Genomic DNA, 12138 nt, shown 5'->3' on the forward strand with positions numbered 1-12138 from the left:
GTGAAATTTGATCGAACTTACCAAAATACTTGGTGATTATGTATAATAACCGCATTTATCACATTTACCATATCAATGCCACTACTACTACGAATGTTTGCAATGATGACACTATGAATACACATAATTTCAGAAAAGAATGAGTACAAGTTTTAATTCACAACCCCCCCACCCCCAATGTCTACTTTTGTCCTGTGTTTTTACTACTCAGCAAAAACACAGGGCTCTTCAACTATCTGGGTTCCAAAGACACAGAAAAGGTGATGAAACAAATATAAGAAATGGGCTACTAAAATCATAATGAACAATACCAATTTATTGTAAAAACAAAGGAAACTTGATACAAGGTGATACAGTGATTACATCGTGCTAACCCTAGTATGACTCACTGGGTACACACATTCTCTAACACAGATTTAAGTCAGTAACGGTTAAGTCATGTTTTATATAAACCAAATACATTTATTTGTTGTTTTTTTTTCTTCATATAAATACAGGTATCGAACCATAAAACAATCCATGAACACACACATATACTGTGACAATTTATTCTATCACACTCACAGGTTTCAAAATATGAACGATAAGCTCACATCCATATATTTCTCTGGAATGTCAAAAAAAAATTTTTTTTAATTGAAGCCCGCCCCATCAAAAAAGATATGCATTTTTTTCAAACTCAAAGAGGGGGGAAAAAACGCCCTCAAATTAATGGAAAAAATAAAATGAAGAAAATAAGTAATGATACTCGCTTCAAGCGAAATTCTCAACAAGTTATATCAATCCAAAACACTGAAACCTGTATAAAAATGTATAAATATAAATACTTTCTTCTCCCACACATCAAAAAGTGTTTTCTTTCTCTCTCAAAGCTGATCTTTCTTTTGAAACGTCAATTAAAGCTCGTCATGTTTAGGTCCACTGAATTCTTCATGCGATATGAAACCATTTTTGTCCTTATCTTCATGCTGGAAGATATCTTCGACAAGTTTATCCTGATCTGGAAGATCTGTAGCTCCTGCTTCCATTGCTGCTGGTATTTGTTTCTTTAGGTAATCGCTCATCTATTTATGGAAAAAGGAGAAAAAACTTTAATTTCACAGAGCTACACAAATAAATTAATATAATCTTACTATGCAGCCCAAAAATCAAAAAACTGAATTCCTCGATAATCACAGCGATAAAGCCACAGCTTATACAGTTGCCACTGTTGTGGTCAAGTGCCATAGTGACGACTCGCATCGCAAGGAACCGGGTTCGAACCTCACAATGGTGGTTGGCTGAAGTTAGTTTTCTGTGGTTCGAAACTTTGAGGCGCAAATGCAATCCTCTCCCCCGGTTAAAAAATCTTTCCACAGAGAGCAACAGGCCTACAAACAGTGAAAATATTCAAGCATTATACTTCACTTCTGAAACATAGATGGCAGCACTGAAAAATCAGACAACACTATAAATGCACTCAGACTTTCAGGTACACACACACACACACTCACACTTCCGGCACAACTCACTCAGTAGCAATTTGCCCATGGCGACAGACCAGAGTTGTGCTTTATTGATTTGTGTGTCAAAGATATATTTCCCTAGGGTCATAACTAGGATTTTTGCTGCCTAGGGCAAACATGACTCAGCCACTCAAGACAAACATTTTCCCGCCCCCACAACTTTAAAATTCAATAATTTTATAATAGTGTTCTTTGTTCCCGCCTAAAACTGCCGTCCACAAAATTTTAAAACTGGGGCAGAGTCTTCCCCCCCCCCACTAGTTATGGCCCTGTACCCCAAAGGAGAATGTTCTGCATTGTTCTGCAATAAGCCCTCGATTGACTGGAAATGTTCTGCAGTTCCCATAATACTGTTTTCTACATTTTTCTTAAAATTCTTCCAGATTGTTCTGCAATAGCACTGATTGTTCTGCGATGTACATCGCAGAATTCGCATATTCTGCTTTAGGGGCCCTGTAATTCCCTTTACTTTTGGACAGGGTTACTTCCGTTATTTCCCTGTTTGAAAACTGAAAGCTCAACCTGTAGACTACGAAAGCTACAGACAAATGTGAATTGTTTCTGAAATTTTCAAGCAAGAGATAATGGAGAAAGCTAGATCGAAACATTTTAAGTGAGAAGAGGAAAGTTATTTTGGACAATCGCACTGCTCACTTCCAAATAACAGATTTTCCAGCAATCAAAATACGCTTTCACTCACCTAATTCAGGATGTATTTATTCTCAATAAAAAAAAAAAAAAACTTTTAATAGAAAATTGGACGTCAAAACATTTCATGAATTTGTGTGGATGATAGAATATAGTTCAACAATATACAGGTGCATATACATACGTAAACAATTTTAAAAAATTGCTAAATGTGGAATAAAATAAAATCTTGCTAAATTGACATCCACTTAAGTCAACATGTTTTTTTATCCCGTTAGATATCCATTTAGAGGTTGCACTGCATTACCAAATTACTCAATTCCTTGAAACTTGCATATTCATAACTTGCAATATTCAACACAGCAAGATGTTGATGCCAACCAAACACCAACAGGAAAAGTCAGGAAGCCAACAATTAGTGATGTTTGCAGCTGGGTTAACATGGAATGGTGTGAAAAAGTGATAGTGTGAAGTGATTGTAAAGGATGGCGTATACCCGGGTTCGAACCCCACAGTGGTGGTCGGCTGAAGTTGGTTTTCTGTGGTTCCCAACTTCAAGGCGCAAATGCGAGCCGATCTCCCCGTTAAAAAAGTCTCGCCACAGAGAGCAACAGTCCTACAACGATAAATCATTCAATCATAACACTTCACTCATAGTTTGAAAAACTGGTGGCAGATGACAGCACTACACATAACAAGCATTACAGAGAAACAAAAAACTTCACGTCAGGTTTCACTACACGCACATTCCCGCATGTACCGATTCGTTGGGGGTTCCGCGGGGGGAGGGGGGCATGTGTGGTGTAGCAGTAGATCCATGATGTTCTTAAGTCAGCCACCTCGTTGGACAATTTGCCTGTTGTGGCGTTGTATTTGTAAAACTTTTTTCATTCAAATTTTCAGCCTGAAAAATCAGTTTTTTTTATACGTGTTAAAGCATTTTCGCAAAGTAAAAATTCAGTAAGATCACTACTTAATGGGTATCAACCGGATTAAAGAATATCTCATTGGTGGTTGTTTTCTCTTAAAACATGCTTATTAACGCTTTGCTACAGTAATAAGCATGGTCCAAAGAAACAATTAGTAAAGCTGGCAACACGTTTAATGTATTTTTCCCCAAAAAAACTGTATAGCAAGGTTGGATAAATAACAAAAATTATTTAGGTAACAGAAAAAAATTTTACCCAAAGAAAAAAGGTCTGAAATAATGCTTCTTTTGACTATTTCAGGGCATAGTGACCCTCTTTCATGTTGGCGGAGATGCTGCTACATTCTAAAAATTTTGGGTCTCGTTTCAACCTGTAATTTAGTAATTACACAAAAGGAAATTTTAGGTGCAAGTAGCAATTTTTTAGTTGTCATGGAGTAATGAGATTTGTCCAGCCCTGGTGTATAGTGTTAAACAAAGTCACATGTTCTGAGACAAACACTTTAGTGTTCCTTGTTTTTTTGGCAGTAAGTCGCTGATTGTATCAGTCTGAGGTTGCAAGAAGCATTTGCAAAAAACCGTAGCTTTTTTTTTACTAAACAACCCTTCTTTTAATCTTTCTAAGAGTACAGCTTATACAATCTGTGCTCATTTTTATGAACTTGAACAATTAGTTAGTAAAATTGAAAGTTTGTAAATGGGAAAGATATTCAAATAAATTGTCATATTTTTCAGGACTCGAAGGACTGTTCATAAAACATGTATAGTTCATAAATTAAAGGTTCGTAAAATCGAGTGACATCCCAGGTGACATATTTATGGCAAACATTACCAATTTAGTATTCAAAAAAATTTACATCAAAATTCCCCAAAAACACAAAATGACTTGGAAAACTCTAGGTTGCTGCCTGGCAGTCGAGTGGATAGGGAACTAGCCTCTCACTGTGCCGATTTGGGTTCAAATCCCAGTTTCGGCATGGATGTTTACTAACACTAACAAATTGCTGGGCGGATCATGCTGAAATCTTTAGAATACATGAAAATCACATTATTTGTTAAAAAATTTGAAAATATAATGCCATAAAATTGCATCAGATTGTGAACTTGCCACATTCGGAAATTTGCTATCGCATCAACCAACTAAATTACCAAAGGTTTTCATCCACTTTTTAAAAAAATAGAGCAATATCAGCCGGATTTACTTGCGATTATTACAACAAAAGAATGTCAAATCAGAAACTTTACCTCTTCCCTAGACAGCATCTGATCATTGTCAGCATCAATATCCTTAAACACATTCACTGGTGCTGGGCCATCTTCAATCTTCAGCAATTCAGCCTTGAATATCAGAGCAGCATTTGGGGGGATCCTTTCTCCTGTGAGGATTAAAAAAATTTAATGGACAAGAACAATTCAGTTTCTAACACAAACCTAAATATACTGCACAGCAAAATTTTACTACAAGAATACAGTGATATCTTAGCTAACAAACGCCTCGGCTTATGAATTTTTTAGCTAATGAAGATTTTTCTGTCTTGGCTAATGAATACGGTTAACAACATTTTCATTGATATGAATACATATTCTAACCCAAAACAGCCACGTGTGAACGGTGTTTCCGCCCAATCATCATCAGAATCACTGCCAAGTGAGCCCAATCAACTTATGTCCACCTTAGAATCTTTTTCCAGATGCACCTCCACTTAACTTTTTCAAAGTTTTGAAGCATTTCATGCAAAATGAAAAATTCAACTAACAGGAAGTCATAAGTGAAGATAGACTTGAAAGTCTGGGGGGTGGGGCACGATGATGTCAGTTCATATATATATCACCTTCAAATTTTGGGTAGTACCTGGAACTAATTAAATCAGTTTTCTATAGAAACCTTTGAGAAATCGTGTTTCAGCTATTGAATCCGATTCCGGGACAAATTATCTTCATTAGCTGAAGGTATCACTGCACTCGATACAGTTTATCTAAAACAATATTTTTTTTTATATCTCACTCAAAATTGCCATCTTTTTTAGGGATAAAGAAACTCTCTGAATTTCATCAATCAAATACAGTAAGATACTGATTATCAGAGCCTTGGTTAACCAAATTCGAGGTGAGGTTACTAAGGTATTTTTCACAAATTGATTTTCAAAAAAAAAAAAAATCAAGTATAGTAAAAACTGAGTTGCAAGGGATTCACATAATGTCTATGCCAGAGTTTCAAAAACTGTATGATGCTACCATAGTGAAGTGATAGTAGCTTCACCCAAAGGAATAAAGAGAAGTGCTATGGAGCTAAGTCAGGTGAATAGGCTGGGTGACACACTGCAATCATAGTGTTTCTTGTTAATGAATTGGTGCACTGCGAAGGAAGTTTGAAACAGAGCATTGTCATGATGCAAAAACCTGTTTCTCACAAATCCAGTTTTTTTCTGTGCATACTATTGTGCAAACTTTTTAGCAGCTAGCTTGGTCATCAGTCGACATTTCACCTTCATTGAAATGGAGGAACCATCTGTTTACTTGCGTTTTATCCATAGCAGCATCAGCTTAAGCGTTTCTAACATCCCAACACAATTTCCGCTGCTTTTTTTCCCTAACAGGAAGCAAAACTTCACAGACCCGACTGTTCACATAAGTCTTCCATGATCAAAAATGAAAAAAAAAGCTAAGCAGCTTAAATGAAAAAATTTATGGACACCACAATGGCACTCGGCACATTGGCTCAGGAGGAGTATCTTTACGCTTACCTAATAGAAGAACTAAACTGAAGAGCCAAAAAAACTGGTACAGGCATGCGTATGCAAATAAAGAGTAACAACCAATCAGAGTACGGCGCTGCGGTCAGCAACGCCTACATAACACAAGTGTCTGGCATAGTTGTTAGATCGGTTACTGCTGCTACAATGGCAGGTTATCAAGATTTAAGTGAGTTTGAACGTGGTGATATAGTCGGCGTACGAGAGATGGGACATAGCATCTCTGAGGTAGCGATGAAATTTGGATTTTCACGTATGACCATTTCACGAGTGTACCGTGAATATCAGGTATCCGGAAAAAATTAAATCTACGACATCGCTGTGGCCGGAAAAAGATCATGCAAGAACAGGACCAACGACGACTGACGAGAATCATTAAACGTGACAGACGTGCAACCCTTCCGCAAATTGCTGCAAATTTCAGTGCTGGGCCATCAACAAGTGTCAGCGTGCAAACCATTCAACAAAACATCATCAATATGGGCTTTCGGAGCCGCACTCGTGTACCCTTGATGACTACATGACACAAAGCTTTACGCCTCGCCTGGGCCCGACAACACCGACATTGGACTGTTGAGGACTAGAAACACGTTGCCTGGTCTGAAAGAGTCTCAGTTCCAATTGCTTTGAGCTGATGGATGTGTACGGGTATGGAGATAACCTAATGAATCCATGGACCCTACATGTCAACAGGGGACTGTTCAAGCTGGTGGAGGCTCTGTGATGGTATGGGGCGTGTGCAGTTGGCGTGATATGGGACCCCTGATACGTCTAGATACGACTCTGACAGGTGACAGGTACGTAAGCATCCTGTCTGACCACCTGCACCCATTTATGTCCATTGCGCATTCCGATGGACTTGGACAGTTTCAGCAGGACAATGGGACACCCCCACACGTCCAGAATTGCTACAAAGTGGCTCCAGCAACACTCTTCTGACTTTAGACACTTCTGCTGGCCACCAAAATCCCCACACATGAACATTATTGAACATATCTGGGATGCCTTGCAATGTGCTGTTCAGAAGAGATCTCCACCCCCTCTTACTCCTACGGATTTATGGACAGCCCTGCAGGATTCGTGGTGTACCTCCAGCACTACTTCAGACATTAGTCGAGTCCATGCCACGTCATGTTGCGGCACTTCGTGCTCGCGGGGGCTCTACACAATATTAGGCAGGTGAACCAGTTTTTTTGGCTCTTCAGTGTACTTACTAATGATGTTCCGCTTGCCATAAGGCAATTCCGGTTACTTTTGGGTACGCCCCCATATATGGTGGGGGGGAGGGGGGGTAATATTCCTCAAAGCAGAATATGCCAAAATCTGTGACGCACGTCGCAGAACAATAACCACTACTGCAGAACAATATGGAAGTATTTTAAGAAAAAGTGCAAGAAAACACTATTATGGGAATTTTTACCGCAGAACATTTCCAGTCAGCCGAGGGCTTGTTGCAGAACAATGCAAAACATTCTGCTTTCGGGGTAATATTTATCACCAAATCTGACATGCATTCAGATTAGGGACAATTTTGAAGAAAAGAAATGTGCAGGTGAAACATAATTCTACAGATGATATTTACAGTCTAATATAATAAGTGCAGCTTAAAATGAGAATCTTTCTTCAACAAGTAGTTGTCAAACATCTAAAAATATAAAAAAAGTATGTTCAGTTTGTCTAATATTTCAGACTAGAGTCCTACTCATTCAACTAACATTAGAATGATTATAATTCTGAGTGTTTTCTACAATTTATAACCTGACAGAGCTAAAAAATAAATAAAACTTGCTTATAATAACAAATTTGTTACAATGACTAGGGATGGGCTAAATAGTGATTTGGTCAAATATAACTGAATATTCGGGTAATGTTTTGGCCGAATATCAAATATTCTGTGGACAGATAAATTTTCTCAAAGTACATCACAATTATAATTAAAATTGTTTTTTTTAAATGAAACTATTGGTAATTTTTGAAATGAATGATATTGAACTTTGATTGTGAAATTTATTATTTATATAAATAAAAAATACTGGTAATTGAAAGATTTTTATTGCTACGATACTCTGACAATCAAATTTAATGACGATACATTATATTTTAATACTACTTACATAATATTATTGCATAACGTAATTAAGAAAATATCAACCATTATTTACTTTCAACTAGTAATGAATCATAAAATTTATGACATTTTCCCCCTCTTTAGATGTTTCTTGCCTCTTTCACAGTAACTTAATGTATCTTGGCTAAGTACATCCTTCAGTTAGTGAACTTGTGTATATAATTCAAGCTCACTTCCACCTTGTTGTAATGCGATTCTATTTTCAGTTTTATGTTTTCCCTATCCTAGAAATTCTCCCTAACATAATGTCTCTTATAGAAAGAGATATACACCACACAATAAAAATATAATCAGTAAATTATTAATTTATGGGAAACAATTCCAATTAATATAATTTTTCAAAACTAGTTTGTTGTACATAGATTTTTGCACAGATATTTGGCTCAATACATAAGCATTTGATGACAGACGTCACTCTCCCTTGTTAATACGACATATACAGGAAACTATTAACCACCTGTCATACCACCATTTGGTGGCCCTCATGCCATTTGCGAGCTATTAGTAGAATGCTGCCACCGTCCATTGCATAGAGCCATTCAGCATATACATATGCTCCAGAGAGAGGAAATTGTATCTGTCTTCATAGCTTAGTTGGTAGAGTATTCGTCTTGCAAATGAGAGACCGGGGTTCACGTCCCCGTGAGGGCAGAGATAAATTTTCCTTTCCTGAAACATCGATATCTTCTCACTTAGCCAGTTTCCTGTATCTGTTGTACATAAGCATTATTCAGCAGAACCTGATATTCGGTAAAAGGATCAAATACCAAACAGCATCCAAATATTCGTCCCACCTCTAACAATGATAATTTTCCCAGTGATAGTGATCTCTCACTATAATGGAAGAAATACATTATTCTGTATAGAGAACAAATATCTAAATCATGCATAATTTCCTTATTAAAAACTCGGATTTTCAATTCATGCAAGCCTACAAAATTCAGAAACATTGGAAGCAACCACATAAAATAAAAATAACCCAAATGATGAAATAAACACAACCTATACTCACCAGCACCAGTTTCTCCATAAGCCAGATAAGAAGGTATTGACAGCCTACGCATTTCGCCGACACACATGTCCAACAGACCTTGATCCCATCCTTTTATGACCTGACCGATACCAATTTGGAATTGGAAGGGCTCTTTCCTTTCATAGCTAAGAAACAAAAAAAAATTTGTTCACACATACATACATATATATACACATATATATGTGTGTGTAAAAAAATAAATATTTTCACATACAGAACGTTTAAAAAGAGAAAATTCTTGTAAAAAGAGTTATTACTGTCACCATAAAAATAGTACACATCAAAAACAAGATCGAAAGCTCCACATCTTTGTGATCTTTTGGAAATGGTAACCTCTTTTCAATAAAGATGAAAAGTTGTATTTAAAATTTGTCAAGACAGAAAACTGGAACACATGAGCATATGCAAATAAGGGAGAAATGGAACAAATAAACATTTAAGTTAATGTGGGCAGCATCATTTATATAAGACAACAGGTAGCTGGGGAAACTGTCAGATCTGTTTCTGCTGCTAAAATGACAGGTTATCACGATTTAACTCTGAACATGGCTTAATGGTCAGCGTTTGTGATATGGTTCACAGCATTTCCGAGATTGAGATGAAATTTGGATTTTCGTAAACCACCATAGCAAGATCGTACTGTGAATATAAGAAATCTGGAAAAACATCAAATCTCTTACAGACATGCGAGCAGAAAAAGACCCTGAAAGAATGAGACCATCAACCGCTTACACGAATTGTTTCACAAGATAGATGTGTAAATATATCTGATTGCCTCAAATCATTACAGATTTCAATGTTAAGGCATCAACAAGTGTCAGTATGCTAACTGAATCCTCCTTAATATGAACTGGATGTGCCTTTCCAGAGTGTGCCAACGCTGCCGCTGCACTGTTGATGACTACTATGCATTTTGCCATACTTCTCACCGCACACCAACTCTGGCCATATTGCTATAAGCAATTTACTGCCATTAATGAGTTGTTTTGGAAATGAAGGTGCCATTTATCGCTGGTTGCCTCAAGCTCGTTACGGAAAATATTTCAGTCAGGAAGGACCTGAAGAAAAATGACGACTTAACAAGGTTTTACTGTAATTATGTTTAGTTAAAATAGGTCACATGGCATAGGTCTAAAAAATTTTAGAGTGGCACAAGCACTGAAAATGGTCTAAATTGGGACATGGCTGAAAAAAAAAAATACTCATCTTTGTTATAAAGCAGAGGTTCTTAAACTTCTGGACCAAACTGTGAAATAACTTGTTTCAAAAGTGTACAAGAGGCTAGTAAATGAATCGCCACTTGCCAAGAAACCAAGTATTATTACTAGCCTACGAGAAGCTGGTATGGTTTCTCTAAATGGCGTTTCTGCTTTTGATATTTTGCTTCCAACCATTTGTAGTAGTTCTTCAAAATCTGTCAGAGTTAGAAGAGTAAAGTATCAGAAACTGAAATATTGTCTACTTTTAATCTTTCAATACATTTTATCGCAAATTTAAGACCATATGCTAATATATTCCATATCCACCAATGTTTTTCTTTCTTTTATGCTCATTAAAAACAATTACTGCATAACTAGTGATGCCACAGGCGGCAACTTCACTGTCCATGATGTAGGCTGAATGCATCTGGAGGCATGATAAAGTTGATAGACGTGTTGCGCAACTTGTTGCTCCACAAAGTTCAGCGATTTGTTCATCAACTTGTATACAAGTGTGGATGTACCTTTAGAGCCATCCTGTACTTTACAGGACAGACAAATTTCCCCGTATTATTTGGCTCTTAGGAGGGGCGATTGTTTATATCCCCCCACTCGACCCATGCCTGAGCAAAGGCAGACATCTTACATTCCAGCTGTGAATGGGACAGAGATGAGCATCTTTTGTTGTAAATGGAGCGGAGACATATCTTCAGTTACAAATGGAGTGGACACTAGCATCTTTAGCTGCAAATGGAATGGAGACATATGCACAGCTGCAAATGGAGCAAACAGACATCTTCAGCTGTGAATGGGATGAATGCAGAGATGTGTCAGAGAAGCAAGTTATTGTGCAAGTGCATTGGATCATCCCGAATCATCTTTTATGGGGACAAGAGAAATTCATCCCCATATTAACTGTCTATTGGGAGGGGGCAATCGCTCCCCCCCCCCCTCCCTGGACTAGAGCTGACTTCGCCTCCCTGTAAATACACTACTAGCGACACGAATAGATTTACCAATTTTTCAAGTACATTTACAGCTGTAGTAGTAAATTTATGGTAAAATTCAAAAAACAAAACCACGTCGATTCTACACATATGAAACTATGCAATTTCTTCATGTATCTCACACAAGCCTCCTCAAGGGTGAAACTAACAGGGGCCCCGGAACGATTCACATCATTTATTGCTTTATCACGATATAAATTATGGGTAGGGGGCGCCGGAGACCCCAGCCTAGGGGTACTGCTCCATGATGCGAAGGCCATGATAACCTTTGTTCATCACCGCAGGTCATTTTGTACGATTTCTAACGGGGCGAGTTGTTTCAAAATTGCGTATTTTAATTATTATTTTCTAAGATTGTTTACCTGGAATCGAATTCGGTTCCATCGTCCAGAGTGCCAACGTAATGCATGCTGAGTAGATCGCCCCTCTTGCTCTTCCGATCGCATAGCTCGGGTTTCTTGAGCACCTCGATGTCCAGCTCGTCGCTCTGGTCAGCGTATGAACAAACGGCGATCAGGCCGAGCACCAGCATCAGCCGAATTATCACAGACATCATGATTACGAGCTGAGGTGTTTATTAGCTGTCTTCAGGCTGACTGGAATGGCGGGTGCTCGCTCAGCTGTGGAGGGGGCGGGGGGTGTCAAGTAATGTTATAAACACACTTCGAGCCGGGACACGTGTCCTTGCACTAAGTGTAAGATTCTGATTGGTTCTTGCTATTATCTGCTTTCCCTGGAACGAATGACGTATGCAGGGAAACAATATTTTCATTCTACTTATACAGGACAAGATGCCTTTATGGCTTCTCCCCCAACAACGGAAAGTTGCAGAGTCGTCGTTGACTCGCCTGTGGTGTGATGCAATGAAATGTCGACGAGATTTTTGAAGGAAAAATAATAAAAATCTATCCATATTTGTGTCATAAGAACCTTTTTT

The 12138-nt window shown here is 37.9% G+C and overlaps 1 protein-coding gene and 1 non-coding gene across 2 annotated transcripts; one reads left to right on the forward strand and one right to left on the reverse strand.

Moving 5' to 3' along the window:
* Positions 1-295: 295 nt before the first annotated feature.
* Positions 296-11922, reverse strand: Fkbp14 (peptidyl-prolyl cis-trans isomerase Fkb14). The gene is made up of 4 exons (XM_089245087.1): positions 11564-11922; positions 8975-9120; positions 4327-4457; positions 296-1064 (listed from the first exon to the last, which is right to left on the reverse strand). Exons 1-4 carry the CDS (start codon positions 11755-11757, stop codon positions 897-899), a joined length of 639 nt encoding a protein of 212 aa, XP_089101213.1. The 5' UTR covers positions 11758-11922; the 3' UTR covers positions 296-896.
* On the forward strand, positions 8542-8613 carry TRNAA-UGC (transfer RNA alanine (anticodon UGC)). The gene has a single exon. It is a non-coding gene; the product is annotated as a tRNA-Ala (tRNA).
* Positions 11923-12138: the final 216 nt, after the last annotated feature.

This window comes from Pholcus phalangioides, unplaced genomic scaffold, assembly GCF_987345545.1.
Source record: "Pholcus phalangioides strain wild (caught in Gottingen) unplaced genomic scaffold, Ppha-v1.0 ptg000015l_1, whole genome shotgun sequence".
NCBI lineage: Eukaryota > Metazoa > Arthropoda > Arachnida > Araneae > Pholcidae > Pholcus > Pholcus phalangioides.